The 24,049-nt window shown below is 41.4% G+C and overlaps 1 protein-coding gene across 3 annotated transcripts in view; it reads left to right on the forward strand.

Moving 5' to 3' along the window:
* Window positions 1–24,049, forward strand: part of LOC115364812 (transducin-like enhancer protein 4) — a 62,898-nt gene that overhangs the window by 5,853 nt on the left and 32,996 nt on the right. For 2 of the 3 annotated variants that reach the window (XR_003928714.1, XM_030059420.1), the window contains exons 5-8: window positions 9,793–9,855; window positions 12,224–12,298; window positions 13,506–13,707; window positions 16,219–16,235. Coding sequence is in view for 2 of the 3 variants with exons in the window: in XM_030059420.1 (XP_029915280.1) it covers window positions 9,793–9,855; window positions 12,224–12,298; window positions 13,506–13,707; window positions 16,219–16,235 (357 nt within the window). In the remaining variant the exon portion in view is untranslated. The remainder of the gene's footprint in view (window positions 1–9,792; window positions 9,856–12,223; window positions 12,299–13,505; window positions 13,708–16,218; window positions 16,236–24,049) is intronic. The other variant, XM_030059421.1, reaches the window with a different exon arrangement.

The following is a 24,049-nucleotide window of genomic DNA, read 5'->3' on the forward strand; positions in this document are numbered from 1 at the left end:
GAGAGAGATAAAGCAAGCGAAAGGTGGAGGGAGCGAGAGCGGGAGAGGGAAAGGTGGAGGAAAGGAGAAGCGAGTAATAACGGGTTTTAATGCTAAAGACTGGCAGTGTTTCCGACAAGGTTTGACAGCTCATTTCACTGCAGCGGAAATGGAGCGGCCCGTTTCATTATGAGGACTTTGGTCCCACAGTGTTGTATCCACCATTTTACAAAGTGGCACCCACACAAAATTCAAAATATTGTAGCCTTTAAAATGCCAGTGAATGCTGGCTGAGAAAACATCCCTGTTTCAGACTGTGTCCTTTGATGACCTTTGATGACAAGCATCTTGTATCCATTCCTTCAGATTTGGTAATGGTTTATAAAAGGGAACTTTATTATAAGGCATTTTACTAACCCCAAATTCAAAATACACTTTGTAGTTCAATGTCATGTAAATGTAACATAAAACATGAATGTAAAGAATGTGCTGGGACTTACATTGAAGCTCTTATGCTTCTGCACGGATGTGTGTGTTGTTCAATTGCTGTGCACAGATATTGCGTTATGATCAACCAATCAGAGTGCGTGACATCAGGACGCATAGTTGACATTCTTGATAAGGCACACCTACAGTGTAAGGGTGTAACAATCCATTGATCTGGATCGATATATCAAGCTAATGATCAGCACTCTAATATAACTGATACTAAGTGAAAATATCGATCCATATCGTCATCTTGGAGATTTGCTTTTATTTTGAAATTCCCAATGTTAAAGTAGTGGCAGCACCAGTAACTGATGAAGTTCAATGGGTGTATGATATTGTCTCATATCAATCGTAGGCCCAAAATCGTATCGCGGCTGATTTTCTGATATTTTACAAATATTGTATCATAGACCAAAGAATCGATCCAATATCCTATCATGATGAAACTTGTGATGTGCACCCTTACTACTTGGAGAACCATTTTAACCTCAAATATGTGTCCGATAGAGTCAGTTTACTTGTAGAGACGCTATTTCCATTGGAGGGAAGAATGTGCTTGAAACTGTGAGCCAAAACGGCTGTTCAGCTTTAACACGTTTTCAGAAAATGTCCACACTGAATATTCCTCATGCTAGAATCCAATCTCCAAATGCAAGACGTGTATTGCCGCTGCATATTGTGGCTGCAGGGGGGAGAGGGTTCAGGGTGAGGTCATATATAAGCTGCAGGAAGCAATTCAGCCCCGCAAAACTGTAAGGACTCTCCTCATGACTGCTGCGATTTAACAGCAAACAAATTCAGTTTTCTGGTTAATGAGGGCTGTGCGATTCTGTGATCACTCATGCTTTGTATTTTTTTTTTTTTTTTTCATTTGCCTCCCTTCCTATCTGTCTGACTCACTTTGTCTCGGGCACACATGGGAATATAGGCTTTATACGGTGGGTCCATTAGGTGTATTGGCTTGTGGTGAAAAGTGGTGCTGATGTGGTGCTTACGAAGCTCCACGGGGGAGAAAGACATTTGATCTTCTTTCCGACCCAATCTGACTCCATCGCTCCAGATCTAATTTCTTTGTTGTAAGGAGTTAAAGTGGTAATCTGTGAGACATATTTTTATTTATTTTTTTAAAATTATTTTTGTATTTGGGCAACAGTTTTGACGCAAAGTTGGTCCTGTGGTGAATTTTCTTCCACTGCATTTGACACTTCAAATGATGTGGCATTGTTTTCCTTGGATTTTTTGTTGATGAACCCATAAGGTCACCGTAGACAAGGATACGCTTGTAAATCTCATGGTTATTCATGCCTGCATGGAGTGGTGGCTCTGGACAGGCAGGGATAGAGTGTTCATCCCTGTAATCTGTAATCCATACAAGCTAAAACAGTTATGTGCTGGCAAGTTGTACAATCTCTGGGTCCTATTTTGGATCAAACAATGTGCAAGTCAATGGAAACAGGAGGACTTTGCCAAAAAATATTTGCTGTAATACTGAAGTTAGGCTACCACACTGCATGGACACCATTATGCCATTCATTTGCATGTCACTGACCCGACCGGGAGGCAGACCATGAAGTAATACCAAAGAGCTGCACTGTTGCCCTCACACAGCTCCATGTTCTGGATCTCCACCTCTCAGATGAGGCTCACTGATTTAATTTATTTGAGGACAGATTGCTTTAATATAGCCAGAAACTTTGTGGATTGACCTGGTTTGAGCCCTAACCTGAGAGCACTCTTCTCTCAGTTATTTATTTATTTTTTTTTTAATATTTTGTGTATTGTCAGACTGTGGAATCCAGGTCAGACTCAAGGCTATGGCATACTTGCCGCAGAAACAAATTTTGGCATGTTTGTACAGATAAAAGGACACTTTGTGGGAAAAAAGTGCTGCACTGGCGATGGACTCAGGCTTGCTGACTGAATGAGTTGAATTCTTCTCACATGAGGCGCCCATAGCACGATCGAGTGCAACTAATCTAAAATGCACGCGATTTGTTGTTGCCTTTTGGAAATGCACCTCCATTTCCTCTCCTGGTTCATTGCCTTTGTTCTAATCTCTGCGCTGACGTCTCATGGTCAGCCCTTCAGCTCGGAGGCTCGGCTTGCTGAGGTTGATCGAGGACATCTGCATCTTTATGACCCATCAAACGGCTTTCTAAATCCTCATATTCCCTCAGCTGTGTTTGTCTTTGTCTGTGTTTCAAAGGAGTTACAGATGTTGTTCTTTGGGTTTTTGTCACAGCTATTTGCAATCCCCCCAGGTTAGGTACAATGTAAATAAACCAACAATATGAAGCCGCAGCAAGTATACACAAAGTTGGATGCTGCAACGTGTTTGACTGTGTTTCTGTTCCATGAAACTTTCGCTTTGTTGCGAGTACACCGCAGCCTTCAGAGTCTGGTCTGGCAATGTCCTATTGTTCATAGCAGTGCATGACAGTCCCGTCAGGCTCCAGCAGATGTGATGACGTCTTGTGCACTGGATCCTCATCTTTGCCATTTATTGGCCATTTCCAAACAAATCCTTCCCCTCAATCAGAATGACAGAAGCAGTTGCATTTTTTTTTTGTTCAGCCTCTTCTTCAGCTGCTGGGTTGGTGCTGCTCCTGTGGTCAAAAAGCCTGAGACCAAAGAATTCCCAGTTCAACTTCCAGCTGGGAAATCTCCCCCTTCCCTTCAACATCTGCTGTTAAGGTGCTGTTGAGCAAGGCGTTTAAACCCCTGTTGTTTCAGTGGAGTTTCAGTGGATTTGTACCGGCCAGCTCCCAGGTGTGAATTTGTCAGAGTGACTGAAGCAGAAGCATGCAGACAAAGGGCATGTGTGTGTGCACAGCAGGTCTTACCAGGATAAAGATTAAATATAAAATGAAATGTCAGTGTTTTAGGTTGTCCTGGATGTCTGGGGAACAGCTGCTTTCCTTACTGAATTGTAGGGCATGAGTAAGGCTGCAAGTAATTACCTACTACTTTTTTTTTTTTTTTTTTTTTTTTTTAAATCTTGAATGAATCTTCTGGTTATTTTTTTTCTAAAAGTCAACCAATGCTATAAATAAGTTTTGACCTTAGACCATAGGCGCTTCTTTGTTAATCTACTCAAGAGTAATCCATATTGCCATATTCTACTCACTGTGCAATGGTCAATAATTTGCTATACATACATTTTACTGTGCTATTTGTTCCTCTTTATTCATTTCATATTTCATGCTTCTTGCAGTCTGCCAAGAAAAATTCCTGAATGCAGCTGATTCTGAAAGTGTGCATGTCTGATGTGCACTTTGAAACATAGTCAACGTCACAGAACTCAGTAGAAACTCGATATAAAATGGACTTATGCTGCTGGCTCATCGTTTTGTGAAGGTTGAGATAAGTTTAACATGTGATCCAAACCATGTGCGCGCTGACGCACAGCGCACTGTCTGACTTATTCGTGAAATCGGGGCAGGTGATGACATTGACTTGCACCCCAGACATGAGCCGCAAAGTGTCACTGATCAAAGACAGGTGTGTTTCTCAGGTCTCAGGTCAGTGTGTAGATCAGGTATGCGACATGCTGCATTAACTGTGTGCTCTGGCGTGCATCAGCGAGCACCGAATGGCCCGATGTGCACTGGGGAGCCTCAGGAACTATTTTACCTCGCAGGCCTCTGGAAATGAAGGTGTTCTCTGATGAATGAATAAGGCCGAGAGCTGAAGTGGGGCTTTTATCTGTCCATGGTTCAGGTCCTTTTTCTAAATCTGTGTGGCTTGATTTAGCACATTGTCTGCTTTTCATCTGTGTGAGTTCACAACTGCCTGTTTTAGGAGCTCTTCCTCTTATAGCATGACTGTGCAGGATTTGCATTCAGGTCTCCGGTGTGTTGTAGATCTCCAGTACATTCTCTTCGATGCAGTGAAAGAGGATGGATATTTATTATCCTGAGGCTACAAAGTAAAAAAAAAATCATGTTTATTTTCTGCAGTTTTTTTGCAAGGGCACCAGCCACCAACAGTGTTAGTGGCTGTGCCAAATTACTGCACTGTCACAGCCTTCTCCAAAAACTTAACCTGACTGTTTGTTTCACAGCAGATTAATATGCTAGTTGATCAGAATTTTCTAAAGTCATGCTGTGGCCAACATTGCGCTTCTCATGTGTAGACTGTCATTTATTCTCATCTATTTCTGTCCTTTGGAGGCAAAGTCCAATTATGTTGCAAAAATCGGTAACTGACAAAGGAAAATGGAGTAATTTGCAGGATAACAAGTACTGACGGTACACAATGTCAGAAAAACAGTTGCTCAACAACAAAAATCCCAGAGTTTTTCAATAAAAATGGAAATTGCCAGAGGAAGATTCATTGTGAAAGTGTTGGCCTGACAAACTGTCCCAGTTTCATCACAGAGACATAACTATTGCAGTACAAGAACACCTTATAAAAACAAGCATGCAGAGTTTTCATTAACAGTCATAAAGATGCCGTGTAGCCATTTTGAGGCTTTTGGTCAGTAGGAATGTATTTTAATCCCAGAATCCACAAATTTTGACCCCAGTAATTTAGACCTCAAGAAAAGTATTAGAGTAAAATTGTTGCCCAGGTATAAGTTCATGTGTCTCATTGACGACCTAAATACCTTAAAATAAAATATAACCTCTCCCCCACTCAACCCCGTTATACATCAGAGTTCTTGTGGAAATCGTGTTTTTCCCTCTCAAATGTCATGTGAACTATCTGTGGCTCTCACACAACTACAGGTGTGGTTATCTGAAGTTTTGAGCCCTAACGCAGAGGGTAGTTTTTCGATGATTATAAATGGCATGTCATAGTTCCTCAGTGTCCTCAAAAACAGCTAAAACAAATGTGTGTGTAAAATGTTGGTATTTCCTACAGCTAAAAAGGCCTGGGGTCAAATTCTCTCCAATGAAACACTGCACTAAACATGTACTGGCCTTTGAAAACATCATCATGTAATTTTTTTACCCACTTGTCCCCATTAATTTAGCAAAAGTCATGAAATATGAAATAAACTGTTACTCATGCGCTTAGAGGCGTTAAACATTGAATGGTGTCAGAGTGACCGCAGAGATAATAGAAGGTACAAGGATTTTTCAATTCTGAGAGAGCGAGACAATGAAACAAGTATTAAGCTTTGTCACTGACTTCCATTGCTTTTGAATGCATTAATTCCTGCAGGCACTGGCACTGCTCACATTTGGGCTGTGTGTGTGTGCTCATAACACTGTGATAGGCTTTTTCATTAAACATCATTGAATATGATGCTCAGGATGAAGACAGTGGGTATTTTTAATGATGACTCGCACTGATTTCAGAGAGGGTCACTTTGAGCCTGCTAATGGAAACTTGTCAGGTCATTCTTTGGTTAAACTGGGGTTCATGTAGAGTGCTGCACAAATCCCAAAAAAAAAACATATTGTTTCAAAACACATTGACAGCCCGAACAGAGATATAACCGTAGGCAGTGCAGATCCTTTGCTGTTCATCCATATGCTAAAAATCTGAGGCATGGGTCTCAAAATATAACGCTGGAAGAATAAATGCTGACAGAAACTGATTTACCACAGTCAGTGATGCCATACAGTCCCCAAGAGAGATTTGCTGCTGTTCTTGTGTAGGGCGGCTTGTCGATGTTTCATCTTACATGGTCTTACCAGTTAAGGGGGAGATGTCAACTTGTTGCCGCTGAAGTGCAGCCCTGTGCATCTGTGTGTGTGTGTGTGTGTGTGTGTGTGTGTGTGTGTGTTGTCTGTGTTTGTTTGGTAGATCTATGCGCACTGGGTTTGAGTTGCACTGCAAGCACTCCCGTTGGGACAGTGGATCAGACAATTTCCTGTTCCAAAAAATCTTGCATGATGGAGGAGGGAGAGAGACGTGTACTCTTTAAAAAAACAACCTTCGGGTTCAGTGAAAACATCTGATGAATACAAAGAAAGTGGCGTGTGTACTGCTTGAGTGTGTGTGTGTGGTGTGCGTGTGTGTGTTTCTTCTGCAGGGTTTGTGTCTGTCTGTGGGTTTTAGAAGTTGCTCTCTTGGCCTCTGGGGGCTTCTGTTCATCACTGATACCAGCACAGAGTAAGCATCCGTCTATCCATGAAGGTATAGGTCATACAGATTAAACAAATGTTTTGGGAGGTAAGAGAAATGTTACATGGAGAAGCAGAGGAAGCTTAACTTCCTCTCCTTGCATCTAGTTTGAACATTTTTTTTTCCCCTGAACTTCAAGGAATTAGTCTTTATCTCGGCTAATGAGTGTTTTCTCAGTACGCTCTTAATTCAGCTGATTAAGGTGAAATAAATCTCACACGTGGCCTCTGTTTGCATGTTGAACACTGCCCCTTCAGCGATCTGCTCAAGCGTTTCCCATTTCTTCGTACTCCTCCAGAATCTCAAGTGGCACGTAGATGTTCCAATTTCTCACCCGCTGTTTCTCTGTCTCTCCGGCTCACCGCCGCTCTCTCCCTCATTTTACTTCTACAAATTAACCATTAAACCGACGCCGTCACCCACAGCGACTTTCACACAGTGCAACAGTAGAATCCGCTTCCATTCCTAGATCACCAGTTTCCACTGAACGAATTTCTGCATTCGTCAGTTGATTGGAAATGGATCAATTATAATTTTGGTTATTTATAATCATTTTAGTCATTTATCAGTTTCTGATTACAGCTTCAGTAAGATCACTAAGATGCTGGGATGCAACGATATTGTAAAAAAAAATAGCATTGCGATTAAGTTGACAGATATTTTGACTGCAATATGATTCGTGTTTTTAGACGGAATGATCCTTTTTTGCATTATAATTCTCATTTTCACTGAAAAAGCTATTGGTGTGATTTTGGCTTCGGCCTGTATGAAACAAACATTTTCTCTGTAGCTGTGTAATACTTTTTTACAACAACGTTTTGGCACGCATTTGACCTTTTATCAAAAAAATTACAGCTCTGGCGATTTGGATATTGCACTTGCCCATATTATGATTGCAATAACATTTTGATTAATTGCTCAGTGTGCTAAGATGCCAAATTTTCTTACTTTTCTTTGCTGCGCTCATTATAAAGTTAATATTTTGGGGGGCTTCTGGCCAGGCTAAGGAACAATCTGAAGACATCATTCTGGGCTCTGCTAACTTCCCATAAGCCTTTGTCATTATTCTTTGCACTTTATTTACTGAATGAAACCCGATTAAGTGAAAAAAATAACTGGTCCGATTAAATGAAAATCAGCATCATACATGCAGCACTAATCACAAGTAATATTTGAAGGAGTTGAAACAGTCAAAGGAAAGAAAATAAAATAAATAAAGTGAAGTAAAAGGTGTTTTGTTATTCAAGCTAAAAGCATATTAAAGCTCTGTGCCCACTCATTTGTGTGGCGTATATACTTGTGTGTGTGTGTGTGTGTGTGTGTGTGTGTGTGTGTGTGTGTTGCTATGAGCGGCCCGTATAGATTCCCTGCCTGTAGCATTTTGCAGCTGCAGCTCCATCAACATGATTCGTATTGATACTGACAACAGCAATAACTCTGCTTGTTGGTGAATGTGTGTGTGCGTGTGTGTGAGTGTTTAGGAGTGTGTGCATGTTGTGCGTTTGGAAAAGGTCGTGTATTATTGAGGTGATTGCGAATGTGGGTGCATGAATGATTTTAAGTAACAGATAGAGATAGATGGGAGGGAGGGAGGTAGAGAGTGAGAAGAGATAAAGGTTGGATATTGACAAAGAGAAGAATTCCTCACAACATGGATCAATTCTGTTTAGTCAGCACCAAGCCAATATAGAAATTCCTTTGTGTGCTTTATGTGTGTAGTGTGTGTGTGTGTGGTGTGTGTGTGTGTGTGAGAGAGAGTGTAGGGGAAAGAGAAAAAAAGAGATAGATGAGACAGTATGTGACTTACTGTCTAAAAATGTTCATTATTTGTTCGTGGAGCGATTTTGGCAAATTAGGGCAGTGACACCCGAGAGAGCTTTCTTTCTTCTCACTCCAACCACTGCAGGATTTTTGTACCGTGGTTACCAACACGTGTGTTTTGCCTCAATGTTTTTTTGAGGAGAATGAAACACAGAACAAAGCAAGCTACACGCTGCTAAATAACTCCCTGATCAGCATGAGTTTGCATAGGAAAATATAGTATAGCATATAGTTGCTATGGCAGTTATCACAGTTATCACATGTCTGTCACTGTATCTGTCACCAGAAACTACAGTTGTGCTGTTATTCGTAAAACACTGAAAACATCTTTGGTGCTCAGTGCTCGTCCCTGTCTTGCCTCGACATGACATGGCTCGACTTGTCAGAACTGAAATCCACAGTGATGATTACTGTAATATATTTTATATTATTATGATATCCATGTGTTTGGGTAGGGCCCTATTAAATCCAATTTTATTTTTTCCCAAATTCCCAGTTTCGCCCGTATGTTTTCTGTTTGCATTTTTCTCAATTCTGTGTTCCTCTTGCTAGAGCACTGCCTCTCTTTATGTGCGTGTGTGGTAGTGTGTGTGTGTGTGTGTGTGTGTGTGGAAGACAGGCAGAGCCCTGCCCTCGGTGAAACACAGCAGTCAGAGATGTGCACGCTGCAGTAGTGTGCACGTAAATGACACCAAACATGGCAGAGACTCTCAAACAGAGTTTATTTCTGTGGCTGTGAGAAAAAAAAACAAAAAAAAAAAAACACTTTTAATGGTAGGAAAAACCCTTACTTTTAGAAATTGCAGCCATATTTTGGCAAATTAGCACATTCTGTGTTCTGGACTCTGTTTTCATGATCAAATTCTGTCATTCTGTCCGTGTTTTCTGCACACGGAGATCCTGGGGCCCACCCGGTAAAACACCTCTGTAGCTCCAGACTCTGCTGTTGAGACGTGTCGAAAGCATCAGGTCGGCTTGTCTGTTTGCACCTGTCGTGTCTGACAGTGCCAATAAAGTCTGTTCAAACACAGCGTTAACTATAAACCAGATTAATCAACACACGATGCTGCAGTTGTAAATCTCCGATAAACACAGATACAGACAGATTAGCTAACAGCACTACATGGAGAATAATCTGTGGACAACCTGCTGTCACATCACCACACTTACATCCTGTTATATTTTACTGTCTATTTTAAAGTTCAGTAAATAATAACCCGATTTATGGTCCACCTTTTTGGTTAATATTTTCACTCCGCTCCCACAGTTTTGTTGTATTCCAGCTTTAAATCGCAAGAGAGACAAACAACAAACAAAGTCTTGGAGAAAAAAATGATTACTTTAACTGAATTGAATTGAACTTGTTTGTGCAGCGGTGCCTGTCGTGCTGAATGTGTTTTCTGTGCCCACCTCTCTGTCTTGCAGGCGGAGATCGTCAAACGGCTGAATGCTATCTGCGCCCAAGTCATCCCCTTCCTCTCCCAGGAGGTGAGACCCAAACATCAGTGTGGCTTGAAGGTGGTGGGTGTGTGTTTGTGTGAGAGACAGAGAGACAGGCAGAGTGAGACAAAGAGAGAGAGAGAGAGACAGAGAGAGAGAGAAAGACAGAAAAAAGAAGAAGCTGGATAGGCAGCACAGGGGGAAGAGGAGTGTGTGGTGGATTGTGAAGCAAAACACACAACGACAGACACACACACACACACACACACACACACACACACACACACACACACACACACACACTCACACACACAAAAAATAAAAAAACAGAGATTATCCTGGGCTAATCCTCCCAGCTCGGGATAGGGAGATATGCTCTGAACTTATTAATGTCTCCCACTTACATATGCAGAAGCCAGGGGCTGAGTGTGTATGAGAAAATTCTTTGTGTTAGAGGTTTGCGTCTGTGTGTGTGTGTGTGTGTGTGTGTGGTGTGTGTGTGTGTGTGTGTGCTTGTGTGTGTGTGGCGTGTGTATTCCCGCGTGCATGTATGTGTTAAAATGCAGGGTATGTGTGCCTATAGTAGGTGTTGTGAGAAGTTTTGTATTCAGTATGTGGTTTATGGAATGTATCTTTAGGTTGTGTGTGTGTGTTGTGTGTGTGTGTGTGTGTGTAGCTGAATAAATCCTTCTTCTGGAGGAGTTGAAAAGTGTGTGTGTGTGTGTGTGGTGTGTGTGTGTGTGTGGTATGTGGAAGGGTGGGAACAGCAGGAATGAGTGAGTGTGGACTCCAAAGCTCTCCTCCAGATTAGCCACGGATTAGGAGGGTTTAGGGTGGATTAGGAATAATGGCATTAGACTGTAGCCTTGAGGCCCAGAGAGAGTGGAGGCACGCAGTGGAAATGGCTTTGGCTGCATTGTTTTGATGTACAGCCTTGTTTCGTGCGCACGTGTGTGTGAAATGTAAATGACACAATGATATTAATATTGTGTGTGTGTGTGTGCGTATAAGCACAATGCACCTTTTTTTGGTCATTTCCTGAGCTTGTTCATCCGTGCCGCTGAGAAATTTTTAGTGGGAATGTCATTCTTTGACATAAGCTACGTCTTGACTAATGAATAAATGAAATCAGAGAAGAACATGGTGCAAAAGCTACTCGACAATATTCAGAGACAGGGATTTCAAGAGAGAGCAGCTGATATGGTATGGCAAAAAAAAAAAAATCATGTTGCACTTATTTTGACAAACGTTGACAGATACTGCAATAGCAATGAGTCATGACTTTAGTGGGGATGATCATTTTTGCATCATCATTTTTATTTTTTACTGAAAAAGCTATTAAAAAGATAATGATGAGGTGATTCTTGCTGCGGTCTGTACTAAACAAATGTCTTTTTTTTTTTGTTAGATTGAGAGAATGCAATTTTCAGGCAAGGGCACCTCTCTAGCACCACAATACTTCTTTTATTATGATATTTTGTCACATTTTACATTTAACATTTTGCAATTTGGATATTGCACTTTGCCATACTGCTATTTTTATAATATTTGGACTAGCTGCTCAGCCCTGTGATACACATCCCATATTTTTTGTGTTTAATGAATGCATTACTGTCTGTCCACTTGCCTGTGTGTGTGTGTGTGTGTGTGTGTGTGTGTGTGTGTGTGTGTGTGTGTGTGTGCCATGGTCAGACAGGGTTAGGCTCAGTCAGCAGAGGTGTTGCTGAACTCGATGGTCAGGTTCATTTCCACACCTGATAAGCTCTTTCATCTCTGCTCTGCTTTGATGTTTGTGCTCATGGATGTATCTCGCTACTCTCTCTCTCTCTCACACACACACACACACACACACACACACATGCACACACACCTCGTCTGAATTGCTCTTTCTCTCACTTTACCCTTTGGATGACTTAACCTGGTTAGTTTCTCTCCATATCTGTTTCTGCAGCTATCTCTCTCTGTCTCTCTGCAGTGAATTCCTGTAGCTGTTTATCTGTCTCTTTTCCTTCTCGTATTTCGCTCTTTTTTTTTTCTTTTCCTACTTTGCTTTCACTGTCCACTTGTCTAACTTTTGCTGCTCAGCTGAGGGGAAAATCAGTGATAAGCGGTATTGTTATTACAGTGTTTTGCAGGGTGATGTATTGCCTCTTCACCAGATGTTTCCTTTGGATCTCAGCTGTTTTTCGCTAGCTCACTCATGTCTGCGGTGAAAACGTGACTTTATTGTTTTTGTCAGCCAACATTAAAGTGCAGCAGAGATTTATGTGGAAGGAGAAAAGTTCTGTCAGCGCTGATGCAACTTTATGCCAGTCGAAGTTATAGATTAATTAATCTTCCCTTAAAATGTCGTCGCTTAACAAACCGAATTAAACTCATCTCTCTCTCTCTCTCTCTCTCTCTCCCTCTCTCTCAGCATCAGCAGCAGGTGGTGCAGGCAGTGGAGAGGGCCAAACAGGTCACTATGGCTGAACTGAATGCCATCATTGGAGTGGGTGTATTTCACACAACACACATACTCACACTTGCCTCTCTCTCCCTCAACACACACACACAACACACACTCACTTTGGAAATACAAAGAGAAAAATGGAAAGAGAGAGAAATAAGACGGTGGACTTAACAATACACACTGACACAACAGTTCGTTTTCAATTTTCCAAGAGCGCGAGACCTGAATTGATCCGGTGGATTGATCACAAGACACCAAAGAGACAAACTGACACGACTGAGTCATGTCAGCTAAAATAAAATAAAACAAATGAAATGAATAAAATAAAATAAAATAAAATAAAAAATAACAGCTTGAATCAGTTTTTGTCAGTATACTGGCTACTGGTTAAGGCTTGGTCGGTTCTGAACTATTGAAATACAATCTTCAGAACATTTTTTTTTTATTTAATTTTTGATCAGTTCTTATAGTACCATTTCAAAAAGCACCTGTTAATTGCCTTGTGTTGAGGACATCTTTGGTGCTCAGTAGTGCTCTCTCCTCTCTCTCTTCATTTCTCTACCATATCTGTCTATATTCTTTTTGAACACATACAGCTTAAAGTCACCTCCAGACACTGATTAAAACCCCTAAAAAATCATCTCTGTTCATCAATATTACATATTAAGATGTCCTGAAACAGCTTAGATATAACTCCAATCTTGCCCACATTAAGGATAGCATAGCTATGAATATGCAAATAGAAGCAGAAAATAAAACCCTCATGTTGGGCAGATCTGAAGCAGGAATTCCCTATAGCAACACAAAATATATATATATATTTTTTTTCTGTGAATATTTTAGTTGTACTAATATTGTTCATGTGAGTTGGTACTGTTATTTTGACAATAAAACACCTATGCGATCTGCGGGGTTAACAATATGCAAGGCACCGCCCTGTGAGTTGATGGGATTGGCTGTGGGGTTTGTGACGTACCAAATCCAGCCTGCCTGGGATACGTTTGAATCTCAGATGTTAGGGAAGTGCACAGAAACCTCCACTTCAGTAGAGGAATGTGAAAACGCCTCTCTAGTGACCAACTTTGCACTGTGATACAACTCAGTAAAGTCCCGTCAGACATTGCAGGGACATAAACGAAAGAAAAACACATTTTGAGTGTAGAGGGCTTCTAATATGAAAATCTAGTATTTGTTTGTATTCCTGTGTGTGTGTATTTATGTTCTGGGTGTGTGTGTGTGTGTTCAGCAGCAGCAGCTCCAGGCTCAGCACCTCTCCCATGGCCATGCCATCCCTGTCCCTCTCACACCCCACCCAGCGGGCCTGCAGCCCCCTCTGCCCCCCGGGGCGGGCACTGCCAGCCTGCTGGCGCTGTCCTCGGCACTCAGCCACCAGCTGCCGCTCAAAGACGAGAGGAAGCACCATGACAACAACAGTGAGCACCAGAGAGGTACAGCACACCTGGTTTATGTGTCTTTGTTAATGTGTGTGTGTGTGTGTGTGTGTGTGTGTGTTTGTCTCCGTCTGGCTGTGTGAAGGTGTTGGTGTGTTCAGGTCAGCCTCATCATGTTTCACTGATTGTGATGTGAAATTTTGTTTTGTTTTGTTATATCCTCCTTGCCAATTACATCATAAATGACTTACTGTATTTAATTTAATTTCTGCTTCAGTTCAAGTTAAACAAGTAAAATGTTAAAAGTAATGAATCATATCGATGCATATCAATATTTAACAGTTATTACTCTGAATCAAAATAAGCAATAGAGGATGGCATCGGTGCATCTGCGCTGATGTAATTTGTCATTATGTCAGTTTAATTGGCCTGACAGGAAGCGACACACTGCCTCTATTGTGTGACACTTTTCTGTTGTACACAGAGAGCGCCTCTTGTTTTTCTCAGAGCCGACTTTGAGCTCAAGCAGTTAATTACCAGAGACGTGTGTGTGCATGCGTGCGTGTGTGTGTGTGTGTCATTTTGTGTATGTGAGTGCGTATGTGTGTTTGAGAGCGTGCTTGCTCTTAATTACTGTTACAGCTTTGTTGTGAGGGCTTTTTACAGTGTAATAGAGCAGTTAACCTCGCCCTGTAGCTCCACTAAAGCTAACAGCCGCTTCCTCAGGTAATACTTAACCCCATTAGGCAGAATAAATAGCAATGCAATTCTCCCTCTAGCTCTGTTTGTGTGTGTGCATGTGTGTGTGCGTGTGTGTGTGCATCAGGGTATGAGGGAGAAAGAGAATACATTATTGGCTCATGCTGTTTCATTGTGTCTCTTTTGGAATGCATGTTTTTTTTTTTTTACTGGCAGATGCTTTTACATCTCTGTGCACTGCTGCATGAGCGGGTGGGTGTGTGTATTAGCCAACATAATGACTTAATCATCAGACTTCTCATCATCATCATCATCATCATCTCAGAAGCGACTAAAGACAACTTCAGATATGTTGATGATGATGACTCCCAATGCATTAACTGTAAATGAATTAGTGCAGCTCATGCTGATGCTTATACATTTACGCTACTTGCTTGGCAAAAAGTTGTAAACATCACAGCCTTCCCTCTGAAAGTAGCAAATATACTGCAGTGACAGACAAATTAGCCGTCTGACAACCTCGAGTGACTTTTTAAGCAGTCAGTTGTGACTTTCCCTGGAAGAGAGAACACATGTCTTTGAATATCTTTGCAATAGCCGATCCATCTTCCCTCTAACACTGCAAGGTCGGTGTTATACTTGCTGCAGCCGTGAGTGCTAGACTTGGGCAATTGAGTGAATATATCAGCTATTGAGGTTCATCTCAGGTTGTGTTTTTTTGGGGGCGATTTTTTTTTTTTTTTTTTTTGCACAAAAAGTAGTGTAGCTCCTTCAAGGGATAGATCAGTGTGTAGGTTGTGTGTGTGGTCGATTGACAGAGACAGAGAGAGACACATAGACGCTGAGGCTGTTGACAAGAGCAGTATGAGAAGCATGAAGTTAGCAGTATAGTAGTAAAAATAGCAGAGCAATGTTTGGACACTTTAGGCTATTTGTCAGTGAATAAATGCCACAACTCCTTCAGATCCAAGTTCCAGGTCCAAGGGTCCAGCTACAAGGGCTCATCTTTCAGGCGTCTTGGTGCTAGCAGGCCGCTGACGCCTCAAACAACTTGGTTGATGGGTCATTCAATTCAGACAGATGGTGGGTGGAGCAAGCATGTATTTTTTTTTTTTTGCTGTATGTATTTCTTTGCGTCGTTAAGACAGCTAGCCGGCAAGCACCAATTAGGCAGCATGAAGCCAAAAAGAGTGTAAAATGCTCGGCACATGATAGAGGCACTCATCCCCCAAGCGTTATTTTTGGAGACATTTATTCCGGTGGTCTTTCAAATGAAAGTTGAAGTGCATTGGGAAGATTTCATTGTCTGTTATCAATTTCTTGTTCATTTTGCCCACGTCCGAGAGAACAAAGCACACTGATAATGCAACGAGGACGCGTGAAATCTGGATTGGCTGTTGACGGCTGTTGACGGCTGATGATTGTATTTTTAATTCAGACATGGCCAACTTTTCTCAGCTGACAGGCTTGTTGACACAGTAACAGCCTAACAGTCTTGGTGCTGACAGTGTGTGTGTGTGTGAGTGTGTGTGTGTGTGTGTGTGTGCTAACAGCCATTACTTCAGGTAATACGTATCCCCATCAGGCAACAGGATCAATAGCAATGCAATGGCTGTGTTCCTTTGTGTGTGTGTGTGTGTGTGTGTGTGTGTGTGTGTGTGTGTGTGTGTGTGTGTGTGTGTGTACAGAATGAGTCTTTCACTGTGTGGGAATGAGATTTGTTAGTGTGTATCTTTTTAAGGATGTGTTTGCACTTGTTTTCTTGTGCTTGTCATTCAAACATGAAATGCTTTAAGTCACGTAAAATCTTTTTCTCTGTCTGACTCCAACCTATTTTTCCTCTTTGTCTCTTCTGCTCTGACTCATCAGACAGAGACTCAGTGAAGGTAAGTCATTCATTTCTCTCTTCCTTTAGCGCTAATAGATTGTAGGGCTGGGATGATATATATCTCCCGATTGGATACTACCACAATACGTGGGAGACCAGATGATATGTGTTGCTATTCTTAATTATTCTGATTCTACAAGTGTTGATACAATATTTTGTGGTAAAAAAACAACACAAAAAAATCATGCTGTGATTTGGTATCAAACATTTTTGACATTTGGAGATTTCTGTAAGAATTGCATTTTTCAGAGATTGGATGGTTGGTGAGCATGAGGCTGTGATTATCCTAGAGGCCACAATAGGTCATTTTATACAGTGACATCAAGTTTCAAAAATGGTCACACTACAATGAAATGGCTGTGATGTTGCTTAACATCATCATAGATGAATAAAGTTGAGCTTACTGAATCCACAAGATTCTCAGCTTTCCAGTCAAATCCAATTTATGCAACTCCAAGACTGTTTAGGCCCCAGAATGCAGAAATACACCGTTTTACAACAGGCGACAATTATACATCTGTACTGCATGCAAAAACCTGCATCTGATTAGCATAAGGTGGGCATGTCAGCAAAGGGAAGACCTGTGGGTGTCCAGAGAACTCATTTACATTCAGAGATCTGGAGGTCAGAAGTCAAGGGACCCCTTTTAAAATGGCCATGCCAGGTTTCCCCTCGCCAAAGTTTAGCCTAACTTTGCTAACTAATTTAGCTCCCTTGTTGGCATGATATTTGGTAAATAATTGGTACTGCTGGATTGTTTAAGTCGTGTAGTTTCATATGATACTAATATCTGCTTTAAATTGATTCAGTAATAAAAAAAGATTTGAAAAATCAGAAAATAAAAAAAGAATTGTGATATTTGATCTGCTTTGTGATACAAAGCAGATCAACACAAATCAAAACCAAATCCAGATTAGATAGAGAGACGAGAGTCATACAGTTGTGAGAGTCCCAAAATGGTGTGGTAATGTCTGTAGTTAAATTGTTACATTTGCTTTTTGTTGTCATATCGATGTATGTTTTTTCTTTTTTCTTTTTCTTCTTTTTTTTTCTTTTTTTCTTTTTTTTTTTTTTTTGTTTTTACAATTTATGTGTTTCATTACAACTTAATGCACATGATTGTGATGTCAATATATGGTACTATAAAAGGCTTTTATTTTTTTCATAGAATGGGCCTCTAACCTCAGAACAGATCACAGGTTAAAAGAATAGTACAATTTAGAAAGGTCAAATGAACAGTGCAGTGACTTTGAAAATTCTGTGTTTTGCAATACAGTTAAAGTGAATAAAGCATAATGGGTTTTGAACCATTTGCTGAGACATTCAAAGCATTATATATCCACTTTGATAAAAAACAGTTCTTACTTGATGTTCAGTATTTGTTAAAATACAGGTAATTACATGATTTAAAAGGTTGATAATATGTGAATAACAGCCTTAATATAGCTAATAAGTAATGAGTTTGATTTTTAATCCCATAGGTCATCAATATCTTGTAATCCACAAGGCATATGCATAATCCACACCTTTCTCTTAAAAAAAAAAAGAAATCTGAAAATCTGTGAACTGTGGAAATGGAAACCCTAAAATGTGCAAACAAATAAGCTGCTAAACAAGGCTGGTTACTGGAGGAGAGAGAGGGAGAGAGAGAGGGAGAGAGAGAGAGAGAGAGAGAGAGAGAGAGAGAGAGAGAGAGAGAGAGAGAGAGAGAGAGAGAGAGGCAGTGCGACACAGAAACGTTACATCCACTGCTTGTAGTAATTAGTCCCTTAAGCGGAGCTTTTTTCCCAAGGCAAACATTTGGTTTGTTGAATACTCAATGAGCAGATTAGCATTCCTTTATTCCCGCAGTCTGAGCTCCACTGGTGAACCTATCATCCGCACACACACACACACACACACACACACACAGCCAGTTTTGCAGGCTGTGTTCTCCGGTGCTTTGGAGTAGGTGGAGACAGGAGGAATGTTTAATATGTTATCTCTTGCCCCCCATGTAGTCATATCCTCCTCCACACACACTCTTACAGCTGAAGGCACCATGATGGGAGCGATTAGGAGTGTGTGTGTGTGTGTGTGTGTGTGTGTGTTTCAGTACGTGCGTGGTAGTCAGAAGTTGTAGGGATAGAGACCAAAATGATGAATGCCTTTCATTAAGAACACACACACACACACACACACATACACATTCATACACATACACACACACACACACACCACACACACACACCTGCTCTTTGACATGGCGGCCAGCAGTCACTCTTCATGAAACCAATAAGCCCCTTGTCAGTGGTCTACAGTTACCTTGGCAACAGTCCACAGGGTGCAATGTGTGTGCATCGCATGAACATCTGTGCCTTAATGTCCTTGGTGTTGGCGCCTCGCGCTCGGACAGAGATATGTGGGTGTCGGCATGTGCACGTGCGCTCATGCCTGCGGACGTATTGTTGCCGAGACCAGGAGGCAGGCGGTTGTGCACTCGTGTTGCGTTCAAGGACTGTGGCTCCTCGTCGGTGATATTGTTGTCGGAACTGAGTGCACTTATCACATGGAGCTAATTGTTCTGTTAGTGATGCCTTTGATTTTAGCTTTTTCTCTTTTTTAAACAGCTGTGTAGTATTGATGCTACCTTCCAGTGCGCCCAAAAAAAAAAAAAAAAAAAAAAAAAAAGTTTAAGCTCAATAGCTATCCCTGGTACGAATCTAGAAACATCCTTTGTGACAAATAAAAACAGATGTTATTTTGAGAGGAGGGGGGCAGCTGTAGTGCCACAGACCTGCCTGATAGGAGGTGGTTTAAGTTGTGTTTTAGGTGGATTTTAGTATGTTAGGATGAGAAAACAGTTTGTAAAAAAGACGGATTTGTGAAAATGCAATAACTTTCAACTTCACCAGTCAAACATAATCTAATTTAAGGGGCGGCTCTTTGTTATCGCAGTGGCACAGGTTCAATTCAGGGCTCTTTGTTGCATCCCTTCCTCTTCCTGCCTTTCCTGTCTGTCTCTACTGTCACTATATGCAAAAAAATAAGGCTTAAAAAAAAAAAAACCCAGAAAAACCAAAAAGCGAATCCCTGTAAAGTTGAAAGTTTAAAATGGTCCTTCACCTGTTGAAAATAAACAGTGTAGCATTGCTGTTAGTGTTTTCTCTGCTGGGGCTGTCGGCCGGGTGCTTCTTGTGTTTTTTGTCTTGCTTTTATGCACTAGTTAATGATTTACAGCCTGCAGCCTGTCTTATACAGCCTGCAGCCTGTCTTCTCCCACTAATGTTGGGATACTCTTTTAAAAAGTGTGTGTACAGCGTGCAGACCGGAGTTTACTTTGGCTTCCCATGCTGTGTTGGCTGAAGAATAAGAAACAAATTGGACCTAACACGGGGAGCCGAGAATGGATTAGACTAGCTAACAAGATTTTTGGTGCGCGCAAGGTCGTCTTTTGTGTATGTCAGAGAGAGGGACAGAGGGGAAGAAATGGCATAAAGCGCAGGGTTTTCAAAGATCATCAAAGACATTTCTGGCCTTTTCCCTCCCTTGTCTCTGAGGATGTTTGAAGATAATCTGATCGGTTATCAGTAACTGAGGTAATGGCCGTTAACCGCCGATGGGGGGAAGAGGAGCAACTGCCTGGGTCGGAGGAAGGAAAGGAAGCAGGGGGGCTGTGAAAGGAGGAGGGGAGGTGGAAAGTATAAAGAAGGAGATCTGATATATAAAAATGTGGCATGGCTTACCAGGGGTGAGATACTTTAACAGCTGTCAACGCCACCTAGGGAATCGCACCCTAGGGAACATGGTCCCACTACTCTGTCTACTCAAGATATGCACACAAATAAGTGTGAAGAGGCAAAATGTGACTCCAGCCAAGAAAGTGATCACTTTGTTAAATGATACAATCGGAGAGACACTGCAACTGCCGTTCAATAACATGACACACATACCAAAGCAAAAGAAAAACCCACTTTCACTCAGGATTCACAAGATTAGATTATAGGAATTATAGGAACTGCTAAAGTACTGGCACCAAGGAGGAGCAATTCATGCACCGGTTTAGTCTACACAAACAATGACAGGCAAAGTAATGCAAAAGTAATGTAAAAAATAAAAGGAAATGAACATGTAGTCGAGTAAACAAGTACTTGTCAAGCAGAAAAATTGAAAATCATTTTATAGGCACTGTTCCCCCTGACATTTTATAAGTGCATTTTACGTTTTCGAAGTATATATATTATGTATGTACTTTCACGTATTTATGGAAGCTCGAGTGGAAAAATTATACCACGACTGCGTGTCAGTCATCAAACATGAACTGTCATCCACTCCGTATGTGGCACTGACAACCGGTTGTTGGACGTCACTCAACACAGTTTCCTACATTACGGTAACTTTACATTATATTGATGGTGAATGGAGTATTAAGGTGAACGTACTTGCAGCTATTGACATCACTGTAACACTTTGCCACTTTACCACTTTTGATCACTACTGTTAATCATACTGTAAAAAATTAACTGTTACTAAATCGACCCGACAAATGAATTAATCAGATTATTTTTGGGGTATAATTTTTTGTTTTGTTTTGTTTTGGGTTGAGTATGTCAGTATACTCAAGATTTGAAGCTATTTGGGGCTGCCCAGTTCTGCTGTGCACTGCGTCATTGTCCCTGATGTGGAGGGAGCACTGCCTGTGACGTTTTTTTTTTTTTTTTTTTTTTTTTTTTTTAACCAAATCAAACAAAACAGTGACGGCCATTCTGTTAAATGAACGGTCACACCATTGTGGACTGTAGAGGCGCTTCTTGAAATGGTCTTTGCACACGCATGAAAACAGGGCCCATCTTGTTTGGTCCACATCCATAAAGATGGAAAACAAGATAAATATAGTAAAACACTACTTAGTAGCCTAAGTAGGCCTGTAGCCAACGTTAATTTATGTATCATAGGCTTTCACAGATGCCATTCTGATTTACTCACTGTCTCTGGCAGGCCATATAAAAACTCAAAAGGGCTGTATCTGGCCCGCAGGCTGCTAGTTGAATAGGCCTGTTGTAGACCAGCAAGCCATCAAGATGAAGGCTATTGAGAAAGATAGAGAAGCCCTTCAAGAGATGAAAGAGCTGACGGCGAAGGCTCTGAACACGGCTACAGACATTTCTGAGGAAATCATCCTGGGCCTGAAGCTGGAGCTCATGCAGATGGAGCTCTGTGATGAACACAGTCCTAACAGTGAAGCAGCTGGACACCCTCCTAAAGGAGAGAAATGAGAGCCAGAAGGTGCAGGACATGCTGCTGGCCGACGTGTAGGCTCAGCAGGAGCAAACTGGTGCTGCCCGACTGAGGCCAAATAACAGCTGGAGAGCCAGCCTGTCCAGTTCCAGGAGGGGAGGACCTGCGTTTTCAAGGCCAAAGAAGAGACTGAGCAGGTCCTGAAGGAGAAGGAGCAAGAGTGGGGCAAGAGCAGGGCCAACATGTCGGCTAGGATCGCTGAATTGGAGAGGGAGAAAAGTCAGAAAGTGGCTAAAAAAGTCCAAGACCTGGAGGATAATGAGACGACTGCGGAGCCCGAGTCCTGACCCAGAGAGGAGAAGAAGGCAGAGGAGGAAAAAAAGAAATCCAACAATAACAAGGACTGCAACAAATTCCTCCGTTTCTTCAAGAGGAGAGCCTGAGTACACCAACACCTGTGCTCGCACACACGCGCACACACACACACACACACCCTTACACTTATACCCATTTCCAACCCACCAGCCTCAAGACCATCACATTCCCCCAAACCCTTTCCCTTTTCTTCTTACTCAATAAAAAATAGCAACAATATTAGATACTTCCTATATTGTTTTATATCTGCAGGGAATGGTAACTTCCACTACAATCAATAACCGAGGTCCAGACATCAGTGTCCTTACAGCTGGCTATAGCCATGCTTGGAATATGTATCGTTAAAAAAAAAAAAAAAAAAAAAAAAAAAAAAAACAGTGTGCCTTGGAGCCAAAAATTTTGAACCACTGGTCTAGTTTATGGTCCTGTCTAGTTCTTCCAGATTTAACTGATTCCGGTAAACATGTAAGTGGTATCTACTCGGTTATCAATATAAAATCATCACGCTATCACATTTATTACATGTACTTTAACACCGAGGGGCAAAAATCCCAGATGTAGTGAGTAAAAGTACTGTTACTTCACTGAAATGTGACTTAGGTGAAAGCAAAGATACTGATGTAAAAATCTATTTGAATAGACATTAAAAAAAAAAAAAGCTCATTCAAAAATTGGCCTAAAAATTGTGCACTGTAATGGATGTGATTTCACTGTAGCTGCATACACTACCCAAGCAAAAGTACACTCAAGTAGAAGAAAAATTAATAATGAATGAATGAGTAATGAATTTTAAAAGATCAGCAAAAACTACAAGTATGCAAAAAAAGCTACTGAACACAGTAACCGGAGGAATTATTTGTACCCGTGGCTTTTTATGATGCTTGCCATTATTAGTTTAGCCAGGCGTCCATACCTGTGATTACTAGAGGGACACACAAGGGACTTTTACAAGAACCAGGATCCTTGCAAAGAAAATTAAATGAATAAAATTAAACTTCTGTAAAACAAGAGGGCTACATGTGTCACAATCAGGATTTGAAGAACTAATTCTGAAACAGAGAAAAATCTAATTACAGTGTATTATTGTATCACACACACACACACACACACACACACACAGGTGCAATGCTTCTATTGCAGGCATTGCCTTCATTTGTCTCTGCAAAATTAATTTGCCTTGATGTTTTTTTGAAAGCGCTAATTTGCAGGCAAATTAATCTAATTAGTCTGGAGAGAAGGGGAGAGAGAGAGAAACAGAGAAGGAGAAGGTGGTGTGTGTGTATGTGTGTGTGTGTGTGTGTGTGTGTCCGGGACTGAGAGAGGGATCAACCTCTACCTGCTCCGTCTCATTCATACAGAGACAAGTGCACACACCTGTACACACACTGACATCTCGACATTGTTTGCACATGCGGAGTACTGAAATGTAAACAGGTTGAAGTGCCGCACATACACCCACACGCTCACACACACACACACACACACACACACACACACACACATGCACACACACACGCACACGAAACCCCCCCCCCCCCCCCCCCCCCACAGATTCTTTGTCATCAACACTTGCAGCACGGCAAAGGGCAACGGAAAGGTTACAAGCGTGAGTTAGTGGAAAGGTCGAGTTAAAGGTCCTGCTTTATTTTCCTCCTCTCTGTCTGTCCGTTGTCTGCCGGTTAAGGAGCGCTTTCCAATGAGACAGGCAGAGAGGGAGACACAGAGGAAACGAGAGGAAATGAGAAATGTTTAGTTGACCTTATTTTGATCTTTGCCTCTCAAAGAGGATTAATGCTTAAATGATGCTGTTTAAAAGGATGCCACATTTGAAAAAGAAAAGAGAGACATCACTGGACGAAGCCTCTTCCTCTTCCACCACAAAAAAAAAAAAAAGTCATGATGTAGTCGTAAAGGTCACGCTGTCATGGATCTTGCATTGCATGGGTACTGTACATTAAAAGGAGAGGTTTTGACAGTAAAATGATCCGCTAAAGTGGTGTGGAAATCCACCCATGGAGTGGTTCATAATTACTTTCTCTATGCATCCATCTTCATGTTTGCGTTTCTGACTGGCTTTGCACTTGAATGTCAGATTTGGCCAGATTTAGTTGGATTTGCATCAACTTTTGATTTAAAATAGAAGTCCTGACATGTACAACATTTGTGGTGAGCAGATCTCATTCAAGTTGTAATGTATAATGTATAAGTGGGTTATTGTAG

This window comes from Myripristis murdjan, chromosome 9 (genome assembly GCF_902150065.1).
Source record: "Myripristis murdjan chromosome 9, fMyrMur1.1, whole genome shotgun sequence".
NCBI lineage: Eukaryota > Metazoa > Chordata > Actinopteri > Holocentriformes > Holocentridae > Myripristis > Myripristis murdjan.